We start from the raw sequence: 23,488 nt of genomic DNA on the forward strand, positions 1-23,488 counted from the left end.
ACAGCTACATGGAAAATGAATATCCACCGTCATTTATCATGGGCCAATTACATGTTAGAATTATGGGCTATCCTGTGCCCTCTTATGAGTTACTATTGAGCTAGTAGATGAGTCATAGGCAGCTTGACATTTGTAACAGCATTTGCAAAGTCTTATCTTATCAACTCTACAACTGCACAGTAGATTTATATGGTATTAGGGTCTGTTGCACTATGTGCTTGTTTTCTCTGTTTTCTCTGTTTCTGTTTGAGTCGTTTTATTTTGCTGTTGTTTGGCTTTTTTGTTATGTTGCTTTTGTTTGGTTTGTAATCTTTGTTGTCTTGGTTTAATAGAAGGAGGTATTTCAACGGCCAAAAAAAAAACTCTACAACTGCATAGAATCTTTATTTGTAAAATTCAAACTCTCAAAAACCCCCCAAACTATACATTGCATGCGATGGTTATTTTGATTCTTTAAAGTTGGGGTTTGTCTGCAAAATTGGAAACTGATTGAAAAAAATGTATAATAAGTTTCTATTGGGTAAAAATAGATTGAAGGCTTCAATTATGGTGACGTATGTAAGGCCAGGAAGTAGGTGCCTTATATTGACTGGGAGCTAGCTAGTTATATATCACTTTCACAATTATGTATTCTGATTCCTCAATGGGATTAAAGATCATTATTTGCTCAAAAAAAATTCCATTAATGTCATGCAAATTGCAGAAAATGAAATTGTGTAACCATTTGCACCATCAAGTTTAATTAACCACGTAAAACTGAGTCACATACTGACCAAATTAATTAAGGTGCAGTAGTGCGCATGGACAAGTAAGACCTATATGAACATACATGCATGATCACATTGGCAGTTGGCACTTAATTAAGTTTTAGTGGACACCTCGATCAGCAAGCACTCGATCTATGTCATTCGATCGTCTTCTATAAATATAATCCAAGCTAGAATGATATATTTCATCTTATTGTGTAATCTGAAACCAATATATATAAAAATCATTCCTTTTTCTTTATTATTATCTTCAAAGTATGGCAGCTGTCTTAAACACTGTCATTGTTTTTCTTTTTGCTTTTTCTTTCGCTGGGTGTTTTAGTATAAGCTTTGCTGCTCAACCCTTTGAGTATTTTCAGTTCGTTCTACAGTGGCCAGCAACCACGTGCTATAAGAATTATCGTAATTGCATCGCATCATATACGCATCTGCCACATTACTTCACCATACACGGGTTATGGCCAAGTAATTATTCAAATGCTCATCTTGACTGTGCGAATAATGCTGCTACAAGTTTTAGCCAAATTCAGGTATATGTATAAATAATTAAATAGCGATGTAGTTTATTAGTTTATATTTATTTATTTCTTATGTTTTTGTTACAAACTTACAAGATGTATTTTTGTTTTTTCTTAGTTGGCTACCAACCCTGCATTGCAAATCTTACGGATGAACCTGACGGTAGCTTGGCCCAGTGTTTTAACTACGAGATCAAATATGAATTTTTGGGAACATGAGTACGAGAACCATGGCAGTTGTTCTGAGAATGTATTTGGACTGGACCAGTACTTTAGTCAATCCTACTGGATGTGGTTTGATAGTGATTTATTACAGTGGCTTGTTTCTAATAACATCTTTCCAGGGACACGAATCCCGTTGAACCGCAATATTATTACTAACGTGATTGCACAAAAGCATGGAGCAACTCCTGTCATTTTCTGCAGGTATCGCATGTTGTTTGAAGTTGTCCTTTGTTTTGATACAACCGGATTGAATCCGGTCCCATGTACCCGCCGAGGAAATTGTGGAATAGATATACTGTGGCCCTAAGTTATAGCTTTATTGGTATCATATTATTCAAATAACAACTATGCATGTCTTAAGTTCCTGGTCCGATGTAAATAAAGACAATAACATGCAACATCTTTTATGTGATGCTTGTAATTGCCCTTCCATATTAATCATGCATATGTATTCTCCATCCGATTCTTATTGTTTATCGTTTGATCATACGCATTCTACTACATGAAAAAAGGAATCGTGGTAACGTCAAGTAATTTAGAAATATTGGAAAGTAAGAAGAAAATACATGATTGTTAAGGAAAATATCCAAAGAAAAAAGTGTCAACTTTGAGTTAGAAACAAGTGGGTTTAATTAATTAGCAGTGTAACTTGGTGTTTGTGACAAGTATTAGAAAGGAGTGACCAGTGAGAGAACGGCACATATCAAATACGCCGGAAATAGCAGAATTGAACGCCAAGGCAAGGCAGCAGGCCGGGAGAGACTGAAAAGTACGAATCACTGACTGCAAAGCTCAAAGACGACTTAGCTAGCTTTTTCTCCTCTTTTTTTTTTTTTTTTGGTTTTTCTACTGCTAATCTAAATTAATAATACTTTGTGTTCCAAATTCTTGATCCCAACTGTTGTGGCAAATGAAATCAGTCTTTCACTTCTTGTAAATAAATGACGTCTAGAGTGAGCCCATATATGAATAGATGACAAACTTCCACATCAGTACTACTTTTTGGGGCAATGGATTGAGCTATGTACTGTAGTTGTATAGTTTTCGATTTGCTTATTCCAACACTTATCCTGCCAAAATTAACTCGATCAATTTGTTGCTTTCTTGGATTCCTCCTATTGAGGGTTGGGTTAAGCTGAATATCGATGGCAGTAGGTGGGGTCTTGAGGATGCTATATATTAGTGCTGGTGGCCTCTTGAGGGACACTGTCATGGTTCTTGGATTAATGGTTTTACTGTCAATCTTGGCAGAGGAGATGTTCTAGCAGCAGAGATGTGGGGGCTAGCTTTATCATGCTCTCTGTATGGCCTGGGACAGTGGTGGTAGAAAGGTGCTTATATAATTGTGGAAATGTGGATTCAACAAGTGCAGTTAATTAATTTAATTAATTGGTTCTTCATGGTGACTGTTTGAATTCTTATTCTTCATGTAAAAAGGAATCATGTCAAATAATTTAGAAATATAGCAAGTAAGAAGAAAATACATCATTGTTAAATAAAAAAATATCAAAAGAAAAAAGTGACCATGTCAACTTTGAGTTAGAAATTAACAAGTGGGTTTAGCACTGTAACTTGTCATAGAAGTGTTTGTGACAAGTATTAGAATGGAGTGAGTAAACGGCACATATATATCAAATAAAATGAAATGAACTGAAATATATATATATATATATATATATATGGGAATGAAAAAAAAAAAAACGAAAGAAATATATATATGAAAATAATAATTAGGTAAATCATGGCATTGATTTTTCTAATTCACTTGATCAATACATGCGATGTATTATTGTACATGTGATTACGTAGTGTACGATTGCACATTAGACTTGTGAATAATATAGAACGCAATTATGTCTTCCAAATTTATTATTAACAAATGGATGATCATGATCAAAACCACCACATATTGTTTCGACTAATAACACATCTGATTCAGAAGAGACAAACCATATTAGTTGCTAAAAAACCATATATCCCACTCTTGCTGTAATTTGCGCGCAGGGCTACTTTTTTGGACAACAACAAAATATAATTTCGTCACATCTTTATTGGAACATATTTTTTCAAGCTTTCATCAATAAGAAATTTAAATTGCTAGATTCGATCTCTACTACTCTCAAGCTTGTTGTCTCCTTTGACTGAAACAATACTCTTCACATAAACTATAGCTGAGGCAAAATACTCTGGCAGGCTTTGAAAGGGAAGATCTTTACGCATTTTGGTACTAAAGTTATAAGAGAATATACGTCCACCTTCGGCAATCATAAGTATCTCATCACTCTTCCAAAATGTCAATGGTCTCTCAGTGAAATCAAAAGTTATGTGTTTTGTCCAAACACCCTTGCCACCTTGGAATTCATCCATCACCCATATTTCAAAAGATATAGGATCGGCTTGACTACCAATATTACACATTCCAAGAAGGGCAACAGATTCATTCCACACTAAAAGATGCATATCATAACAATACATGCGCAGTGAATCACATAAACTATCGGGTAACAATAAATCATGAAATACCTCATTGCTGGTATCAAACAAAATGATCACATCCCTAATGAATTCCCCCTGATGAGAATGTAACTCAAACACATTTACTTCCTTATCTTGCTCATGTCCCAACCAATAACACATTCCATTGAAGAACAACTGGAAACTTTCAGGCCAAAGGTTGGTAGTTTCTGTTTCTAAAGAATCAGTTTTGATCTCTTTCCAAGAATCACTACTCAAGGTGTATATTACTGCTTTGGGAGGATAGATAATATAATGCTGACCATGCACAACTGAACCATTAAATCCAATGTTAACCACTTTGTAATCTTTAGATTTAGAATCATAGCCAAATCCAAGAGCATCAGTGAACTGATGAGATGGAAGGTAGCGAACATCTTCGGGCCAATCCATTTGGTGGCCACATCCTCCTCCTTTGGGCCAATTTCGAAGGTATGGCTCGGGTGGAAGAAGTTTGAATTCCTGAATTGCAGGATTCCATAAAAACACATGACTAGGATAAGATAGAAGCTCACTAGGATTAGCTAGACAAATGATCCCATTATAATGACCGATGATTCGAAATAAGTCACCCCTACTCTTTACACTCACAGAAAGACCAGTAATATTAATGTCCTCAACACCAGGAAGAAAGCGACGCTCACCAGTAAGTTGAGCCACCCCACTAGGATTTAATCCCATGACCTCACCCCAATAGCCTATAATTTGAAGTGAGTCAGAGTCACCCCTAGTCATTAGGCTCATGGAAAGAGGAATTTTCATGTCATCGACACCAGAAAGAAATCCAGGCTCACCATCATTATATCCATTGCAAAAGTTAAGCAATGAGAATACCAACTCAATCTCATTGGTGTTGGTGTCCCTAAGGACTGATCGGTTTAAAACAACGCAAGTGGAGAGATTGTTGTGCATGGAGTTGGAGAGGTGCTTGGCTACAAACTTGGGGTTGTTGATAAAAGCATACCACCATTTAGAGATGCATTTGAACCGCATCAGAGTTTTTGGAGGCAGACTTGATAGAATTTGTTCCAACATCACTTCAGGCATTTTGCAAAACATACTCATTTCTGCTATGCTATCAACCTCTCGATCTTCTTTCACACACACAAACAAAAATGAATAACCAAGTGAGAATATTCCAAGGTACGTAAATCCAATTCTACTGTACTCTTATTCTGAACAGCCCAATATTAAATTTCATTAAAAAAAGGGATTAATACCATTTTGCTCCAAAAACTATTATACTTGTATCAGTTTGTTTCCTAAACTTCTAATTTGAAAAATTAAGAACCCTGACTTTTTCAATTTTGTCAATTAATGTTCTTTCGACAATTTACACATTTTTTATCCAAATTTTTGAGGGCAAAATGGTCTCTTCCATTTAGATCTTACCATTTTTTCCTCATGCATCATTTTTATCTCCTTCATTTATCGCTAAATTTTAGTTGATCATCCCGACATTTTAGATGAAAAATGTGTAAATGGACGAAAGAACCTCAATTGACAAAATCGAAAAAGTCAGGGTCCTTAATTTTTTAAATTAAAAGTCTGGAAAACAAATTGATACCAGAATAATAGTCTGTAGAGCAAAATGACATTAATCCCTTAAAAAAATGTGAGTTAAATTTGAAAAAAATAATATAAAACACAGTTTTAACTCTTCTCTAGCTAAAGTCTCCCTAAATTTAAAATTTTCTAAAATTTTTTCTCAAATCAAGCTTATTCTCATCTTTGAATGAAATAAGGGAAAAGGGCTGGAGAGGCATTACAAACCATATAACCTACAATAAACAAAAGCTATATATTCAAGAAAGAAAAATAAGAGTGCCGAAAATTTGTCAAACAAGATGAGATATTGGAAATACATGTACCTTAGTCCTTAGGAAGAGGAACAGACCAAGAGATACCCAAGGAGATGAGAGAGAGCCGAATAGCTGATGGGATGAGAGCAGGGAGTAAAATTTCGTTTTTTAAGGGTATGGAAATTTTAACCCCATACCAAAATTATTTCGAAAAATTTCGAAAAATTTCGCCGAAATTTTGCCGAAATTTTCCGAAATCCTCGAAATTTCGGCGAAATTTTCGATGTCGAGACCGGAGAGAGAGAGGGGAGGCAGAGGGGAGGCAGAGGCCGTCGCCGGAGAGGGGAGGCAGAGACCGTCGCTGGAGAGGGAGCTGCAGATCGAGGCGCGCCGTCGTCGGGGGGAGAGAAAAGATTCGGGGAGGGAAAAGGAAGAAAGAGTTAGAAAGGGAGGAGGGAGAGGGAAGAGAGAGATTATAAAGGGAGGAGAAAAAATGGTGAAGGGAGAAGAAAAAAACAGGAGAAAAAAAAAAGAGGAAGGCTAAACTGGGAAGAAGACGAAGCGCAGGGGAAGAGGAAGACCACTGGGGGAAGAAGAGGAAAAGTAAAGAAAAAGAAGAGGAAGTCACGTGGGAAGAAGAGGAAAAGGAAAGAAAAAAAAGAAGAGAAAAGAAAGAAAAAGGAAAAGAAAAAAAGAAAAGAAAAGGAAAGAAAAAAAAAGAAAAAAGAAAAAAAAAAAAGAGAAAAAAAAAAAATTTTTTTTAAGGTAGATTGAGATTTGGAGTCTTTAGGCAATTGAAAAGAAAAAAAAAGGTTTGAGATTTTATTTGGGGTTTGATTTGGTCATTTTGGTGTTTCGTTTAGTTATAAACATAAATTATGAAAAACAAATTTATCCCCTTATCATGAAGTTTCATTTCCTTAATATTTGGTTTTCCAATTACGATAATTTGTAAAATTGAAATTTTAGGTAAACCGTTGTCGCCGCTACTGCTATTGGATTGGTTCTATTTTAACCCAATTCGGCTTAATTTAACTATCGATGACCATTTCCAAGTCCCTTTGAGTAAGCTTGCTACTTTCCGTTGCCATATTGGTGATTTATTCATGTAATTTTATTATGTAATTATTAATTAGTGAAGTATTTTTTTAACAGTATTGTCTCCGGCGCGCATTATATTCATCACATATCACATGAAATCTACTATATTATTTGATTTCTTCAATGTTTTTTATCAATGTAGTAGATAATATGTTAAATAAACATATGGTCAAGTTTCATTCAAAATTTCCATATTTTGATAGTAATTTTCGTCGTTTTTATCCAATTTTATCGAAATCGAAATTTTAATCGAAATTTCCGCGAAAATTTCCATCGAAATTTCCATCGAAAATTTCCTCGAAACCGAAATTTTACTCCTTGGATGAGAGAGGAAATTAGGATTTGAGATTATTTCCGGGTGGTTGTCTTATGCGGAAGGTTTTTTTGGGTCGAGGTAAGCCTTCCATTAAAGAGGCCGAAGGGCCAGGCAAATACAAAACAAGGGCCCAAAAGCCCATTACGAAAGAAACAACTACATGGAAAATGAATATCCACCGTCATTTATCATGGGCCAATTATATGTTAGAATTATGGGCTATCCAATGCCTTCTTATGAGTTACTATTGGGCTATTAGATGAGTAATAGGCAGCTTGACATTTGTAACAGCATTTGCAAAGTCTTATCTTATCAACTCTACAACTGCATAGTAGATTTATATGGTATTAGGGTCCGTTGCACTATGTGCTTGTTTTCTCTGTTTTCTCTGTTTCTGTTTGAGTCGTTTTATTTTGCTGTTGTTTGGCTTTTTTGTTATGTTGCTTTTGTTTGGTTTGTAATCTTTGTTGTCTTGGTTTAATTGAAGGAGGTATTTCAATGGCCAAAAAAAAAACTCTACAACTGCATAGAATCTTTATTTGTAAAATTCAAACTCTCAAAACCCCCCCAAACTATACATTGCATGCGATGGTTATTTTGATTTTTTAAAGTTGGGGTTTGTCTGCAAAATTGGAAACTGATTGAAAAAAATGTATAACAAGTTTCTATTTGGTAAAAATAGATTGAAGGCTTCAATTATGGTGACGTATGTAAGGCCAGGAAGTAGGTGCCTTATATTGACTGGAAGCTAGCTAGTTATATATCACTTTCACAATTATGTGTTCTGATTCCTCAATGGGATTAAAGATCATTATTTGCTCAAAAAAATTCCATTAATGTCATGCAAATTGCAGAAAATGAAATTGTGTAACCATTTGCACCATCAAGTTTAATTAACCACGTAAAACTGAGTCACATACTGACCAAATTAATTAAGGTGCAGTAGTGCGCATGGACAAGTAAGACCTATATGAACATACATGCATGATCACATTGGCAGTTGGCACTTAATTAAGTTTTAGTGGACACCTCGATCAGCAAGCACTCGATCTATGTCATTCGATCGTCTTCTATAAATATAATCCAAGCTAGAATGCTATATTTCATCTTATTGTGTAATCTGAAACCAATATATATAAAAATCATTCCTTTTTCTTTATTATTAGCTTCAAAGTATGGCAGCTGTCTTAAACACTGTCATTGTTTTTCTTTTTGCTTTTTCTTTCGCTGGGTGTTTTAGTATATGCTTTGCTGCTCAACCCTTTGAGTATTTTCAATTCGTTCTACAATGGCCAAAAGGCAAGTGTTATAAGGATCGTGATTGCAAAGCATATACATCTCTGCCAAAAAACTTCACCATACACGGATTATGGCCCAGTAACCATTCAGGTGCTCTTCTCAAATGTGAGGTTAATGCTGCTACAAGTTTTAGCCAAATTCAGGTATATATATATATATATATATATATATATATATATATATATAGCGATGTAGTTTATTAGTTTATATTTATTTATTTCTTATGTTTTTGTTACAAATTAAATGTATTTTTGTTTTTCTTAGATGCCTACCAAGCCTGCATTGCAAAACTTACTGACGGCAGCTTGGCCCAGTGTTAAAGCTAAGATTTCAGATATGAATTTTTGGGAACATGAGTACCAGAGCCATGGCAGATGTTGTGAGAATATTTTTGGACTGGACCAGTACTTTCGTGAATCCTACTCGATGTGGTCGAATAGTGCTTTATTACCTTGGCTTGTTTCTAAGAAGATCTCACCAGGGACAGGATCAACCAGCTGGTTGAACAGGGATGATATTCTAAACGAGATTACACAAAAGCATGGAGCAACCCCTGTCATTTTCTGCATGAATGGCATGTTGTCTGAAGTTGTCCTTTGTTTTGATAGAACCGGATTGAATCCGGTCCCATGTACCCGCCAAGGAAATTGTGGAACGAAAATACTGTGGCCCTTATAATTTATAGCTTTATTGGTATATCATATTATTCAAATAACAACTATGTCGTCTTAGGTTCCAGCTCCGATGTAATAAAGACAATAACAACATCTTTTATGTGATGGTCGTAATCACCCTTCTATATTTATATGTATTCTCCTATTCTTATTGTTTATCTATCGTTTGATTTGCTACTACATGAAAAAAGGAATCGTGGTAACGTCAAATAATTTAGAAATACATGATTGTTAGAAAGAAGTGGGTTTGTAAGAAGTATTAGAAAGGAGTGACTAATTAATGAGAGAACGGCACATATCAAATACGCCGGAAAGAGCAGAACTGAAGGCCAAGGCAAGGCAGCAGGGAGAGACTGAAAAGTACTAATCACTGACTGCAAAGCTCAAAGACGACTTAGCTAGCTTTTTCTTTTTCTTTTTTTGGTTTTTCTACTTCTAATCTAAATTAATAATACCTTGTGTTTTAAATTCTTGATCCCAACTGTTGTGGCAAATGAAATCAGTCTTTCACTTCTTGTAAATAAATGACGTCTAGAATAAGCCCATGTATGAATAAATGACAAACTTCCACATCGGTACTACTTTTTGGGGCAATGGATTGAGCTACATACTGTAGTTGTGCGTATAGTTTTCGATTTGCTTATTCCAGCACTTATCCTGCTGAAATTAACTCGATCAATTTGTTGCTTTCTTGGATTCCTCCTATTGAGGGTTGGGTTAAGCTGAATATCGATGGCAGTAGGTGGGGTCTTGAGGATGCTATATATTAGTGCTGGTACGTGGCCTCTTGAGGAACACTGTCATGGTTCTTGGATTAATGGTTTTACTGTCATTCTTGGCAGAGGAGTTCTAGCAGCAGAGATGTGGGGGCTAGCTTTATCATGCTCTTTGTATGGCCTGGGACAGTGGTGGTAGAAAGGTGCTTATACAATTGTACATGGAAATGTGGATTCAACAAGTGCAGTTAATTTAATTAATTGGTTCTTCATGGTGACTGTTTGAATTCTTATTCTTCATGTAAAAAGGGAATCATGGTCACGTCAAATAATTTAGAAATATAGCAAGTAAGAAGAAAAAATGACCATGTCAACTTTGATCAGTTAGAAACAAGTGGGTTTAGCAGACTGTGTAACGTAATTGTCATAGAAGTGTTTGTGAGTCTGTGACTAGTATTAGAATGGAGTGAGAGAACGGCATATATATGAAATTAATAATTAGGTGAATCATGGCATTGATTTTTCTAGTTCACTGATACATGTGATGTATAATATATATTATTATACATGTGATTACGTAGTCTACAATTGTACTAGACTTGTGAATAATATAGAACGCAATTTTGTCTTCCAAATTTATTATTAACAAATGCATGATCATGATCAAAACCACCACAAATTGTTTCGACTAATAATACATCTGATTCAGAAGAGACAAACCATATTAGTTGCTAAAAAACCATATATCCCACTCTTGCTGTAATTTGCGCGCAGGGCTACTTTTTTGGACAACAACAACATATAATTTCATCAACATCTTTATTGGAACATATTTTTTCAAGCTTTTACACAGCAGCAGTCAATAAGAAATTTAAATTGCTAGAATTCGATCAAAAACTACTCTCAAGATTGTTGTCTCCTTTGACTGAAACAATACTCTTCACATAAACTATAGCTGAGGCAAAATACTCTGGCAGGCTTTGAAAGGGAAGATCTTTACGCATTTTGGTACTAAAGTTATAGGAGAATATACGTCCACCTTCGGCAATCATAAGTATCTCATCACTCTTCCAAAATGTCAATGGTCTCTCGGTGAGATCAAAAGTTATGTGTTTTGTCCAAACATCCTTGATACCACTGAATTCATCCATCACCCATATTCCAAAAGATCTAAAATTACTTTGATCACTATTACACATTCCAAGAAGGGCAACAGATTCATTCCACACTAAAAGATGCATATCATAACAATACACGCGCAGCGAATCACATAAATTATCGGGTAACAATATATCATGAAATACCTCATTGTTGGTATCAAACAAAATGATCACATCCCTAATGAATTCCCCCTGATGAGAATGTAACTCAAACACATTTACTTCCTTATCTTGCTCATGTCCCAACCAATAACACATTCCATTGAAGTACAACTGGAACCTTTCAGGCCAAAGGTTGGTAGTTTCTGTTTCTAAAGAATCAGTTTTGATCTCTTTCCAAGAATCACTACTCAAGGTGTATATTACTGCTTTGGGAGGATAGATAATATAATGCTGACCATGCACAACTGAACCATTAAATCCAATGTTAACCACTTTGTAATCTTTAGATTTAGAATCATAGCCAAATCCAAGAGCAACAGTGAACTGATGAGATGGAAGGTAGCGAACATCTTCGGGCCAATCCGGTTGGTGGCCACATCCTCCTCCTGTAGGCCAATTTCGAAGGTATGGCTCGGGTGGAAGAAGCTTGAATTCCTGAATTGCAGGATTCCATAAAAACACATGACTAGGATAAGCTAGAAGCTCACTAGGATTCGCTAGACAAATGATCCCATTACAATGACCAATGATTCGAGGTAAGTCACTCCTACTCTTTACACTCACAGAAAAACCAGGAGGATTACTGGCCTCAACACTTGGATCAAAGACACACTCATGAGTATTACCTACCCATACCTCATAACAAGGAACAAAGTCACGCTCACCAGGATTACCACCCATGACCTCAATCCAATAGCCTATAACTCGAAGTGAGTCAGAGTCACTCCTAGTCGAAAGAGGAATTTTCATGTCATCGACACCGGAAAGAAATCCAGGCTCACCATCATTATATCCATTGCAAAAGTTAAGCAATGAGAATACCAACTCAATCTCATTGGTGTTGGTGTCCCTAAGGACTGATCGGTTTAAAACAACGCAAGTGGAGAGATTGTTGTGCATGGAGTTAGAGAGGTGCTTGGCTACAAACTTGGGGCTGTTGATAAAAGCATACCACCATTTAGAGATGCACTTGAACCGCATCAGAGTTTTTGGAGGCAGACTTGATACAATTTGTTCCAACATCTCTTCTGGCATTTTAGAAAACACAGTCATTTCTGCTATGCTATCAACCTCTCGATCTCCTTTCACACACACAAACAAAAATGAATAACCAAGTGAGAATATGAATATTCCCAGGTAAACCCAATTCATTCTACTAGCTAGTAGTACTCTTATATATTCTGAACAGCCCAATATTAATTACATGAAATTTCATCAAAAAAAGGTGAGTTAGAGCATTTCCAGCCCTTCACTAAACCGCTCCCCAAATTTGAATTTAGACAAAATGATATAAAATATAGCTCAAACCTTTTCTTAAGATCTCCCCAAAATTTAAAATTTATCTAAAAACTTTCCCAAATCAAGTTGAATGGACTACAAATTTTAAATTTTTGCTCAGACTTATTCTCATAATCGAAAGAAATAAGGGAAAGGGCTGGAGAGGTCTTAAAAACCAAATAACGGACAATAAAGTAAACAAAATCTATTCAAGAGAGAAAAATATGAAAACAAAAAAGATGAAAAATAAGAGTGCCGAAAAATTATCAAACAAGATTAGATATTGGAAATACACGTAGAGTAATTACCTTAGTCCTTAGGAAGAGGAACAGACCAAGAGATACCGAAGGAGATGGAGATGGAGATGGAGATGGAGATGGAGAGAGAGAGAGAGAGAGAGAGAGAGAGAGAGAGAGAGAGAGAAGTAAACGACAAATGAGATTAGAGAGAAAATTAGGAACTGAGATCAACTGTGATTGAAGGGTGGTTCTCTTGTGCGGAAGGTTAAGTTGCGGAAAGATTGTGGAAAATGAATATCCACCCTTGATTTAAATGAATGGCCTAGATTTTAAATTCTATATAACAGGTCTTCTCCTCCAGTCTCCATTCATCTGCTAGCTTGCTGTGCCTTAATTTGGGTCTCTTTTATGTAGATCTATTCACCAAAAAAAGAAAAAGTCTCCACCCGACAGCAACAAATGAGCTGGTTTTTATAAGTCTAATTTCAATTAAATTTTCATTTCTTCCTACTTTAGACTTTTAGAGTAAGTTAGAAGCTAACCCATTTCTGAAATCAACTGGCCGCATCTCATAGTTGAAGAAATTATGGCCATAATAATCCCATTGATTAAGCAAGAAACCACAACTGAGTTCACAGGAGTGTTGTTAATTTCATATATATTAATGCAACATAATTTTGATAACAACCACCCAGCTATATCTACCCGCCCAGGAACCTCGCACAACCTCCAGTTTATTCTAAACGTGATTGCACAAAAGCATGGAGCAACCTCTCTCATTTTCTGCAACTTATCATCTGTTTTGATAAAACCGGATTGTATCCGGTCCCATGTACCCGCCGAACCAAATTGTCTTGGACCGGATGCAAAGGGGCTCCAAATTATAACTTTCTTGGTATCATATATATTATTGAAATAACAACTGTCTTAGGTTTGAGTACATTCCGAATGTCATAAAGACGTACAATAACAACATCTTTTATGCGATGCTTGTAATTGCCCTTCCATTATTCCATATTTATATATAGGGTGATCAATTACATTTTACACCTTTTAAATATACGTCGTTTTTCACTTTTGTACCTAATATTTAAAACGTTTCAATGTGAAATCAAAGTTTATAAAAAAAATTTACGTGGACAAATAAAATAAACCAAATAAACAAAAAAAAAGAAAAAAAAAAGACAGCTAAATTATTATATATTAAAAAAATTAAAAGATAACTTTAAAACAAAATATAAAAAATTATCTTGTTCATCCTTACCTCTCTCACCTCTCTCAGGTAATTCTTGATCAGGTAATTAAGCCATGACTACAACAAGAAGAAGGAAACTGAGACAGAGTGCATGTCTTATTACAATACAAGCTATAATTAATTAAGCATATGCATAAAGAGAACTAATTGAATTGGAGGGGGGATTCAGCAATCTTCTCCCAAGATTTGAGAGTTTTATCTTTGTAGTCAATTTGGTAGAGTGCAAGGCGAGTTATAGGGAAACTCAGGCTAGCAATGCTCTCATCTAGAAGATTAACTTTTTCTTGAGCTTTTTTCCTCTCTTCTTCTGTCAAATTCCCATAAAGCAGGCTCAAATGTACTGGCAAACCAGATCCTGAGGACACACAAACAACATTTTGTGCATCAGTTATCAAATAAAAAACAAGAAAAAACAATATATGGCAAATATGCTTCAACTTTGAGAAAAACAAAAAAAGTTAAAAACGTTAAGAACAAACCAGCTCCATGTAATGAAAACAACTTACCGTAGAAACCGAAATTTGCACTGCAGTTTCCAGCAACACACGTTAACTGAGAAAGAAAACTCGATTACATGTAGTTTTACTCTAAATGATATAATAAAAATGTTGAGTAATTGAATTAATATATACCCTCATGTTCAAGTGTTCAACTAATACCTAAATATTGGGTGCATATATTTGAATAACTAGCCAAAATATGAATCTTATACAAAAAATTTAGCCTTTTGTTTAGAATTTGAAAAATATTAATTCAGATTCAAAAGAAAATTAAAAAAAGTTGGGTAGAAAATTGATACGAATGGAATGAAAGAATAAAATGAATAAAAAGTGGGAATTGAATACCTCTTCTGATGGATGAATGCGAAGGGAAACACACTGGTAATAGGAACACCTGGTACCCACCTCCTCAACTTTAGCAACGAACGCAGGAAGAGGCTGGTGCTGGCCGGGGCCAGATCTAAACTTGTTGACCACCCCCTCACGAGTCATACGAATGGACCCCACAAGAGGGATGTGGGGCTCGATCTCCGGACCGCCAAACTCGGCCCGGAGGCCCTCCATGAGCTTCTTGATCCTGCAGGACACATCAGCAGGAGGGAGGGCCCAAATCGAATAGGACTGCCTTTCTGGGTCCACCACTGCATCACCTTCGTTTGCTGCTGCTGGCTTTGCCATCACAAATTCACAATTACTTTCAATCTCACTCACTAATTTACAACAATAGTTGAACAGTCCAAGACCGGTGTACAGAATAACCCTAAATTTCAGTGGTTAGATATCTATATATATGTATGCAATTTCCTTCCAAATAAAGAATCCACGGATAATTTTATTTAAGGAATTTTTTGTAGAGCTTATTTTATATTTTATTTCAACAATTCAAAATGTCTTTTTTTTTAGTAAAAAAATTTAGATAAATAAAAAATTGTTAAGATATCTAATTTTAATAAAATAAATTGGCCAATATAATGTTTTCTATAAACACTTAAAAGGAGCATGTATACATATAAATGAGACAGCTGTATTTATGGCTGTAAAGTTTGCACACCTTAATTAATAAAGTTATAAATGGTAAAACTCAGACCTAAATTACAGTGATTGGATGTGTTCTGCAAATTAAGAATTATTTAAATGATTAATTTGCTAAGTTTTGAAAGTTGTTAATTTGGTATGTTAAATGATCTCATTTATGAGGACCGTGTGGATGGCAGACATAATGTGTGTATTACTGTGTAATAATATTTCACAAAAAGTTGTGTGTATAATTTCATCCTGTTGACATAAATATTTTATCGAGCTTTTAGACACGAGCGAGAGAGAAATTGTATGTGTTGCTATAATAATTATCTCTAGTCTCAGGCTTCTTAGTTCTTGCCAATCATGACTGAATTTGTACTATTGACACAAAATAAAATGTTGAAATGGGAAGATACTTGAGCCTAGCCTTTCCAATGTGCATTGGCCTCTCTCTCTCTCTCTCTCTCTCTCTCTCATGCCTAGCTAGCATAATCAAGATCAGAACTACAAACCAGGCCTGAAATCTTTACAAGTAAATTTCACTTCATGTTTTTTGACCAAAAAAAAAAAAAAATTTACTTCATGTTTCTGATGCAGAGGTACACAACAGAACTGTAGATTTTCTTCCAACAAGGCAACAACAAATTAGTACAGAAGAATACGAACCCTGGTTCCCAAGGTTTTAAAATTTTGAAAAAGCCAAATCGGCTCAAACCCAATTTTATGGGGTTGGTGAAAAACAAAACTGAATAATAGAGCGCCACTGCCAGCGATACGTTAGAGACCATGACTCAAAAAAAGGTAGCTGGTATATTTCATATGCCTTGAAATTCTCTTGTTATCTTTACATTATGCCCTTATTCCTATAGGACCAGATCAATGTACCTGCAAGGCTGCAAGACAACGAAAGATCTTCCTAGTCAAAATAACAAAATGTGTGAAAATAATAGCTGAAGAAGTTATTCTACATCATAAGTTGGGAAGGAAAAACAACATTTTACCTGGAAAATCCATAGCCGGACCATGAGTTTCACTTGCATATGGGCTGTTTAGATAATGTCCCAAACTCACGGATTTGGGAGCACTTCAATCATACATGAGCACTCAAGAATCCTGATAGTTGAGGATAAACATACATATCATACAAACATTAAATTGTAGGCACAGTGCCGTTCCTGACTTTTTAGAGGCCCCAAGGCGAAAATCTAAAAAGGGCCCTTTTGTATATAAAGAAAAAAATTATAAAATTATGTAGGCATGTTTTCCATTTACTTTTGCTCAAAAATAAAAAATAAAATGATACTTTCATTAAACATGAGATAATATTATAGTTTGTACAAATTTTTAACAAAAAACTTGGGACAATAAATAATTAAAGTTATAGGGCCTTTGGACATACAAACTTTGAACAAAAAATTTAAACTTTGAACAAAACCCTAATTTCTTTGGAGACAATGGAGAGGATACGAGAACTAAAGAAGAGATCAAGAGAATCCGATAGTTAATCGAAGAAGAGCATCGAGCTGAAGCCTTGAGAATCGAAAATTTGATCGAATGGATTATGGAGGAACTTCAACTGAGGAAGAGAAATTAAATGATTGAGAGTTGAGAGAGTCTAAGACAGTAAGGGAGGGAAGGAGAAAGAGAAAAACAAAAAACAAAACCCTTATTCGTTTAATATAAAAAACATTTTGACGTTTAAGCTTTTCAATAAAGAAATAAAAGTCTAAAAACTGAATTTAATTATTATTTAGTTATTATAAATTTAATTTGGGCCTCTTACAAACTTGGGCCTCTTAGATATAAACCTTGAACACCTTAGTTACTACTTACTAGGCCTCTTCATACCATAGCTTTAAATTTAATTTTTTTAATATTATAATATATATATAATTGGGCCCCCCTTGATAGTGGGCCCTGGGCGGTCGCCCCTCCAGCCCTTGCTCAGGGACGGCTCTGTGTAGGCACATGCTAGCTTTTAATATTACAAACAAAGAGAGAGAGGATTCCTAATATCCCCCAAGTACACAACAATTCCAGCTGTTTTCTTGTTTATTACTTTAGCTTTAGTTCTGTATTTAACAATATCATTGTTCCTTTCTCAAATGATACTTTCTTATATTTTATGACGTACTAAAATTCATGAACGAAATCCTCTTGACACGTGTATTAGGAATTCTAAAGATGATCATTTATTTACAGCTAAGTACTATACAATTCAAGAATTTATGTAACTGAACAGAAAGTTAAGGTTGTTCTCAAATAGATATATGAGAACACCACAAACTATAGGAGAACATGTCATTGAAGAAAAAAATGAGTGTTATTGTTGAAATAGGGTAAACAGAGTGCTTATACCAAACTATAGTACTTTCTTATCATCTACTGTTGGTAGTGGCATAGTGCCGATTCACTGAAAAGCTATTAGAGCGACATATGAGTAAGATAAAGAAAGCTTCCATGGTACACCATAAGATCTTGGATCATATTTCAGTTTAAGAAGCAATGAAACATAGGCATCAAAATTCCTAAGCAGAGACAACATTACCTTGAAAGATTATCACAAGGAAGAAGATAGTGGTGATAACCATTGCAAAAATGTTGATCTTTGATGATGATGCTTTATCAGATTTCATTTTCTTCTTCATTCTTTCTCTCCTTTCACGCCGCAACCTCGTTCGCTTTGAAATCTCTTTGACCAACTCTATATCGGCTGCACCTAAAGACGGACCTGTAGGAGGACGAGGTGGCTTGGGATGCTTCTTAGAGCTTTTCTTTTTCTGTTTCTCAACCATTCTCTTCTCCATTCCTCCTTCTGCCATATCTGTATTCTCACCAATATTTAATAAATTCTTGCTTGCATCTAGCCCATCACTAGCTGTTATTGATCCATCAACAAACAAGAATCCACTCCTTGACCTACCCAATATGTTCTTGATATGTTTACCATCTGAACCCAACTCTTCACTTCCATCTTCTTCAGTGCTGGTTTGAGTTCCACCACTTTCCAATTCAAAATCCAGATCACTTTCGCTAGAACCTATGTGATCCATTACATTCCTTATCTCGGACTTACCCTACAACCCTCTTCACATCAAAACGCTAAACCTTGGAACCAAGTATAGAAAAACCTATAGAATATTTTCAGCTAAATCGGCTAACCCATTTCTGAGATCAATTGATAATTTAAGAAACTATGGACATGAACCCATTAATGTAAGCAAGAAACCATCTTTTCATACTATATGAATAAGTCATACAGAAAAGCTATAAAATTTGCTTCTGCAATTGCATAACCAAAACTTGCCCCAAACAGTGAAAAGGGTACGAAATTCTCATCAAATGAACCTAAAAAAAGTGTCCATTTGTTCTCATTTCTTCTTCCTGGCATTTAACACAAAATAGCCAAAATATAAAAATCAAAAAAAGAAAATTGTATAATAGTTATGAATAAACTCCGCTTAAAGAATCAGGTTGCAAACAGTAAATGATACAAAATTCGGAATTATAATAACCTTCATGGTTTGTTTGGTACCCGAGAGAATGTGAGAAAGCAGAGGCAATTATGGATTTTGGATGCTAATTTTCTCATTTTAAGGTGAGAAAACATAAATCATAACTGAGACGTAAGGACAAAATTGGTTTGCCCAATATTGTTTTTGCTTTTAAAATGTAAGACAATATGGATTAAAATCTTCAAAAAGTTTGCAATTCCATTGTACTATAATTACCATTTTCTGGGAAACCAAACAAAAGTAAGATTTGAAAAGGCATAATTGGCATCACAATGGTATTAACGCACGTACCTTCTTAGCTTCAGAGAGAGAATGTTTGTTGGAGGAAGGAGAGAGCGATTCAGAGCCAGCTGAGCTTCATTGGGGCCATTTGGAAAAATATTAACGAAGCTTGGGCTATTCTGGATGTCACAGCAGTTCCCTTATAAACGACATGCCGTTTTACTGATATTGCAACATTACCGTTTATTCCCCAGGCTTTTAATTTGGAGGTGAATTTATGAGGGAAGATTATTATTATTATCTTTTTTTTTATTTGACCTTTTTGGTGCCGGAAATGTCACCTCTTGTAGGGTAACCCCTATTATGCAATTAGGCCCCAATGACAAAAAATAAAAGAGTGAATTATTTTCTCTCTTTTTTTTTCTTTTTTTATGGTATTGGTATGAATAATTATCTCTAGTAAGCACAATCCTAGAAGCTAATAGAGCAAGGTGCGTGCACTTATATTTCAATGGTTCAAAAGAACCAAAACTTAACATGAGTCACGTAAAAACATGTCACAAACCACTGTAGAATGAACACTGAAGTTGGGTTCAGCTCAAATCAAACAACAAGTATCTCATATGAATGGAAGATGAGATTGCTCGGAAGATGTACATCTAAGAGAAAATAGAACAAGCAAAAAACTAGGTAAAATACAAGTCTAGAGGCAAATCATCGGGCAAACAAGGCAACACGATCCTTTTGTATTGCCTGTGTTAGGCTCATATCAAACAGCTCACACCGTATAGGCATCTCCACCTCATAGAAGGGATTCTTCAGTACATAATCTGTGTACAATTCATAGATGTGTTTCAAGAGGCCTTCCATGTGCTGCGTCCCAGGCTCACAGACAACAAAGAACTTCGTCCCTGCAAAAATGAAATTATCTTTATCAAAAAGCACAACTTTTGCAATCCAAGGCATTGTTGAAAAATCAAGTGAAATATCCGACTCAAAAAGAATGTCTCAATTCAAAAGGTCAAAAATGCCAACCCTGTAAAAGGGAAAAACAAACATATCAACGCTGAAACGAACAATAAGTTCGTGCCGGGAAAATTTCAGACTAGGCTGATGGATTCAAGATGTGTACTATATACAGAGTTGACACTTTTTGCTTAGGAAACAAAAGAAAAGAGTAATATAGCATTCTGGAAGAATGTCAAGAACTTAGAAAATCATATCCTTACTACAAGAATATGGAGTGGGGAAGGGAAGATTGTAGGATATGAAGACTATAGAGAACACATTTTGCTACCATAACACAGAAGATCCTATGCCAATCAATAACATATCATCATGTAGAGGGAAAGTCTTCTTGCGCAGCCCCTTCTAAAACAGAATCAAAAGATTGATGTTGCTTAAATCCTATGCCAAATGGCTTGCAATACAAGAATACCATGGGGAAAATAAATTTTATTTATATAATTTTTACCAAAGCATGGAAGATCATACGCTAATCCATAACATAAAAATAAATCCTGTAAAGGGAAACCCTCTCCGCTAGCCCACCTTCCAAAATATAGAGCCACAAGCTTGATGTTTCTTAAATCTTGTGGCTTACAAGAACACTGCTACTATTGTTCTCTAACATTAAACAAACCAACTCGCTCAATGACAATCATTAGCATTAACCTCATTTTTCAATGTTTCTCCGATGTAATAACTATCATTCACTAGATTACAACCTAAAACAATGCACTGTACAACAGGAACGAACAAGTAAGACTTAACTATCAATGTTACTGACTACTGAGCAGTCCTACCAATGTTGGTGAACAGTAATGGATGAGCCTTACTAGATTAGCAACATATAGAATACCAATTTGTCTCTTTAACTCCTACCATACCAAATTTCTCTTATCTTCTCAACACAACTTAAGCTCACCAAATTATAAAAAGCCACAACCTGACGTTAATCAGACCAAAATCCTTCATGCATTCACAAATTTAGTTGCACATTGGTTGTTAGAAATATCTAAACAGCTTGTTGAACACCAAAAATCAATTGAATTTTGTGAATGTGATTGAAACCCACTAAATTACAGTACAAACTAAAAACAGAAAAAAGGTTAAATTTTGAGAAGTACCAGTAAGTGATTGGAAGCAATGAAGATCGAAAGTATCAGCTTGGAGGAGTTCAATCCCGTAACAACCCGAAATCGGAGACAATTGCTGAGAAATGGCGTTCATTGAGTGCCACAAGCTTGCAACCCTCAAGCTATCATTCGTGTCCATCCGACCCGCCGACCCATAGTCCTAAAACCCAGAAGAGAATGAAGCCCCACTCAAGCAATTTTACTGGGAAAATTTCCTTGTTTTCTTGAGAAACGAACAGAAAGAAAATTTCCAAGGTTTGGGTTTTGTTATTACCTTGTGGAAGATCAAGCCGCCTGATTTGTTGATGATGTAGAGGCTGTAAATTGCTGCCATTTCCAAGGGCTATTTCGGAATCTGAACGAAGAAGAACGACGAAGAAGAAGAAGCCTATGGATTGAAAAAAGAGGAAATCGAAACCTTTTTGTCTTTCGGGTCGAAACGTTGAATCGAGGCCAGAGGCAGATGCAAACCGAACAAAAGGATCCGACCCGAAATATTGTCTAAGACCCTGAAATACGGAGTCTCAGTTGATTTGCGCGAAGTTGGAGGTTCGAGACTTGTTTGCGCCAAACCTTGGTTTTTTAGCTTTTTCTCTTTTAACCTATTTCAAGTGCTTTTTGACATTTTGTCACCGTGAGAAAAATTATGCATATAAATGTGTAGGTCTCTAAAAAAATCACAACTCAACTCATTTAAAACTTTGATTTTTTTGTACTTTTCCCATGAATGTGATCATACATGTGAGCTGTTGTTGCTTATATTCCATTAAGAGGTAAATGAAAGGGAAAAATTTTCAAACAGGACACCTAGTTTGGGGTCAATCTTAGTTTAGGACACCAGTTTGGGTTTGTGCTAGTTTAGGACACATATTTAGGATTTGTATTAATGTGGGACAATCCGTCACCTCCGTCAAGAATTCCGTTAAAAATAGACATGTGCCATGCACATGACCTATTTTCAAGGGACAAAATGGACAATTCACCATAATATATTAAAATAATTAAAAATAAACAAGATTAAAACTAAAAATATATTAAAAAAGTTTAAAACTATAAACACAAAAAACACTGAAAAAAAAAGGATTGAAGAGGGAGATGCAGATCTCACCCCCCCCCCCCCGTTTTCACTCAGCCCCAACCACCTCCGGCGGTGGCTTTACTGCCGGCGACGACCCACCCTCTCTTCTCTCTCTCTCTCTCTCTCTCTCTCTCTCTCTCCCCATCTCTCCCTCTATTTCTCTCTTCCTCTCTTTAATTCTCTCTCTTTATCCCTCTGTCTCTCTCTCTATCCCGTCAAATATATTCCCTTTTTTTTTAGCCATATTGAGCTGTAAATTTCTAATTTGTTTTACAAAGCTCCGAGTTTAGTGTGCTTCTGTTCCGCATCTGAATCGCCATTTCGTAAGCAATTGGCGCGTTGTGGTTGGAACTTCCTCTTTAGTGTAACTCGCTTCTATAATTTCGGGTTCCTCGCATTTATTCTCCTGTCAATCGAAGTTTGGAATTTTCATTGCCATGGTGGTTTCCGAGAAGGTCATTTTCGATTCCCTTTTATTCGGGTCTTGTCTGAACTATTGTGGAGTTTTTGGCTAATGGGTGAAATGTCTTAATCAAATCAAACTGTGTGTTTTTGCTAATCGACATTCTTATCCCTCAGATTTTGTTTCTTGACCGTTCGATGAAATGTCTAAATCAATTCTTTGTATTTTTTTCCCCCATTTTCATTGTTCTGAAGATATTGTCTGGATTAATGTTGCATTGCTTCTTGTTTTTTTTTTTTTTGTGTGTGTGTGGGTATTTCATTCTTGTTTATGCAAGGCATTATCCTCATATTTTCTTGTGTCAATCTTCCAACACCCTGTTTGGTCTCTGAGGAAGTAAGTGTTTCAAATATGGGTTTATTTTAATCAATCTTCAAATGCGAAGGAATGAATGCCTCCACTTAATTAGGTATAATACAATTAATTGGCTTAGTGGAGACTATTATCACTTTCTGGATTTTCACTTAAATCATTGGAAACCTGGAGAAGTGGAGTGCATGACTTTAAATATATTTGTTTATTCTTC

The 23,488-nt window shown here is 35.6% G+C and overlaps 6 protein-coding genes across 9 annotated transcripts; 1 reads left to right on the plus strand and 5 right to left on the minus strand.

Moving 5' to 3' along the window:
* Positions 1–3,458: 3,458 nt before the first annotated feature.
* LOC147281170 (F-box/kelch-repeat protein At3g06240-like) lies at positions 3,459–6,011 on the minus strand. Of its 2 annotated transcripts, none has more exons than XM_086248457.1 (2): positions 5,896–6,011; positions 3,459–5,118 (listed from the first exon to the last, which is right to left on the minus strand). In XM_086248457.1, the coding sequence occupies exon 2, from the start codon at positions 5,087–5,089 to the stop codon at positions 3,608–3,610; it is 1,482 nt and encodes a 493-aa protein (XP_086104583.1). In that variant the 5' UTR covers positions 5,090–5,118; positions 5,896–6,011; the 3' UTR covers positions 3,459–3,607. The 2 variants fall into 2 exon arrangements, with proteins under 2 accessions (XP_086104583.1, XP_086104582.1); XM_086248456.1 differs by having other exon boundaries at positions 3,459–5,115; positions 5,896–5,990.
* Positions 6,012–8,418: 2,407 nt separating this feature from the next.
* On the plus strand, positions 8,419–9,220 carry LOC147281171 (ribonuclease S-7-like). Its single transcript, XM_086246509.1, has 2 exons — positions 8,419–8,685; positions 8,807–9,220. Exons 1-2 carry the CDS (start codon positions 8,419–8,421, stop codon positions 9,218–9,220), a joined length of 681 nt encoding a protein of 226 aa, XP_086102635.1.
* Positions 9,221–10,660: 1,440 nt separating this feature from the next.
* On the minus strand, positions 10,661–13,144 carry LOC147281172 (F-box/kelch-repeat protein At3g06240-like). 2 transcript variants are annotated; one of them, XM_086248606.1, is made up of 2 exons: positions 12,841–13,144; positions 10,661–12,333 (listed from the first exon to the last, which is right to left on the minus strand). In XM_086248606.1, the coding sequence occupies exon 2, from the start codon at positions 12,305–12,307 to the stop codon at positions 10,823–10,825; it is 1,485 nt and encodes a 494-aa protein (XP_086104732.1). In that variant the 5' UTR covers positions 12,308–12,333; positions 12,841–13,144; the 3' UTR covers positions 10,661–10,822. The 2 variants fall into 2 exon arrangements, with proteins under 2 accessions (XP_086104732.1, XP_086104731.1); XM_086248605.1 differs by having other exon boundaries at positions 10,661–12,336.
* Positions 13,145–14,045: 901 nt separating this feature from the next.
* Positions 14,046–15,204, minus strand: LOC147281173 (cyclic phosphodiesterase-like). The gene is made up of 3 exons (XM_086248587.1): positions 14,872–15,204; positions 14,533–14,578; positions 14,046–14,381 (listed from the first exon to the last, which is right to left on the minus strand). The coding sequence occupies exons 1-3, from the start codon at positions 15,202–15,204 to the stop codon at positions 14,170–14,172; spliced, it is 591 nt and encodes a 196-aa protein (XP_086104713.1). The 3' UTR covers positions 14,046–14,169.
* Positions 15,205–16,337: 1,133 nt separating this feature from the next.
* Positions 16,338–19,418, minus strand: LOC147281174 (uncharacterized). 2 transcript variants are annotated; one of them, XR_015123088.1, is made up of 4 exons: positions 19,353–19,418; positions 18,095–18,930; positions 16,548–16,659; positions 16,338–16,439 (listed from the first exon to the last, which is right to left on the minus strand). XR_015123088.1 is itself a non-coding variant. In XM_086249189.1 (3 exons), exons 2-3 carry the CDS (start codon positions 18,597–18,599, stop codon positions 16,637–16,639), a joined length of 528 nt encoding a protein of 175 aa, XP_086105315.1. In that variant the 5' UTR covers positions 18,600–18,930; positions 19,353–19,418; the 3' UTR covers positions 16,338–16,636. The 2 variants fall into 2 exon arrangements, 1 of the variants encoding a protein (XP_086105315.1); XM_086249189.1 differs by having other exon boundaries at positions 16,338–16,659.
* A 339-nt stretch (positions 19,419–19,757) lies between these two features.
* On the minus strand, positions 19,758–21,852 carry LOC147281175 (SNARE-like superfamily protein). Its single transcript, XM_086248620.1, has 3 exons — positions 21,696–21,852; positions 21,413–21,581; positions 19,758–20,194 (listed from the first exon to the last, which is right to left on the minus strand). Exons 1-3 carry the CDS (start codon positions 21,753–21,755, stop codon positions 19,998–20,000), a joined length of 426 nt encoding a protein of 141 aa, XP_086104746.1. The 5' UTR covers positions 21,756–21,852; the 3' UTR covers positions 19,758–19,997.
* Positions 21,853–23,488: the final 1,636 nt, after the last annotated feature.

The sequence above is a fragment of the Dryas octopetala genome, chromosome 6 (assembly GCF_963921425.1).
Source record: "Dryas octopetala chromosome 6, drDryOcto1.1, whole genome shotgun sequence".
NCBI classification, from domain to species: domain Eukaryota; kingdom Viridiplantae; phylum Streptophyta; class Magnoliopsida; order Rosales; family Rosaceae; genus Dryas; species Dryas octopetala.

Coding starts and splice junctions, on each gene's coding strand:
- LOC147281173 (XM_086248587.1), bottom strand. CDS start 15,204: ATGGCAAAGCCAGCAGCAGCAAACGAAGGTGATGCAGTGGTGGACCCA. Junction 14,579..14,871: donor GCATTCATCCATCAGAAGAG/GTATTCAATTCC, acceptor TTTCTTTCTCAG/TTAACGTGTGTTGCTGGAAA. Junction 14,382..14,532: donor TGCAAATTTCGGTTTCTACG/GTAAGTTGTTTT, acceptor GTGTGTCCTCAG/GATCTGGTTTGCCAGTACAT.
- LOC147281175 (XM_086248620.1), bottom strand. CDS start 21,755: ATGGCAGCAATTTACAGCCTCTACATCATCAACAAATCAGGCGGCTTG. Junction 21,582..21,695: donor GCGGCTTGATCTTCCACAAG/GTAATAACAAAA, acceptor TCTGGGTTTTAG/GACTATGGGTCGGCGGGTCG. Junction 20,195..21,412: donor TTGCTTCCAATCACTTACTG/GTACTTCTCAAA, acceptor TCATTTTTGCAG/GGACGAAGTTCTTTGTTGTC.
- LOC147281170 (XM_086248457.1), bottom strand. CDS start 5,089: ATGAGTATGTTTTGCAAAATGCCTGAAGTGATGTTGGAACAAATTCTA.
- LOC147281174 (XM_086249189.1), bottom strand. CDS start 18,599: ATGGATCACATAGGTTCTAGCGAAAGTGATCTGGATTTTGAATTGGAA. Junction 16,660..18,094: donor CCTTGTGATAATCTTTCAAG/GTAATGTTGTCT, acceptor CTCAACTATCAG/GATTCTTGAGTGCTCATGTA.
- LOC147281172 (XM_086248606.1), bottom strand. CDS start 12,307: ATGACTGTGTTTTCTAAAATGCCAGAAGAGATGTTGGAACAAATTGTA.
- LOC147281171 (XM_086246509.1), top strand. CDS start 8,419: ATGGCAGCTGTCTTAAACACTGTCATTGTTTTTCTTTTTGCTTTTTCT. Junction 8,686..8,806: donor CAAGTTTTAGCCAAATTCAG/GTATATATATAT, acceptor TGTTTTTCTTAG/ATGCCTACCAAGCCTGCATT.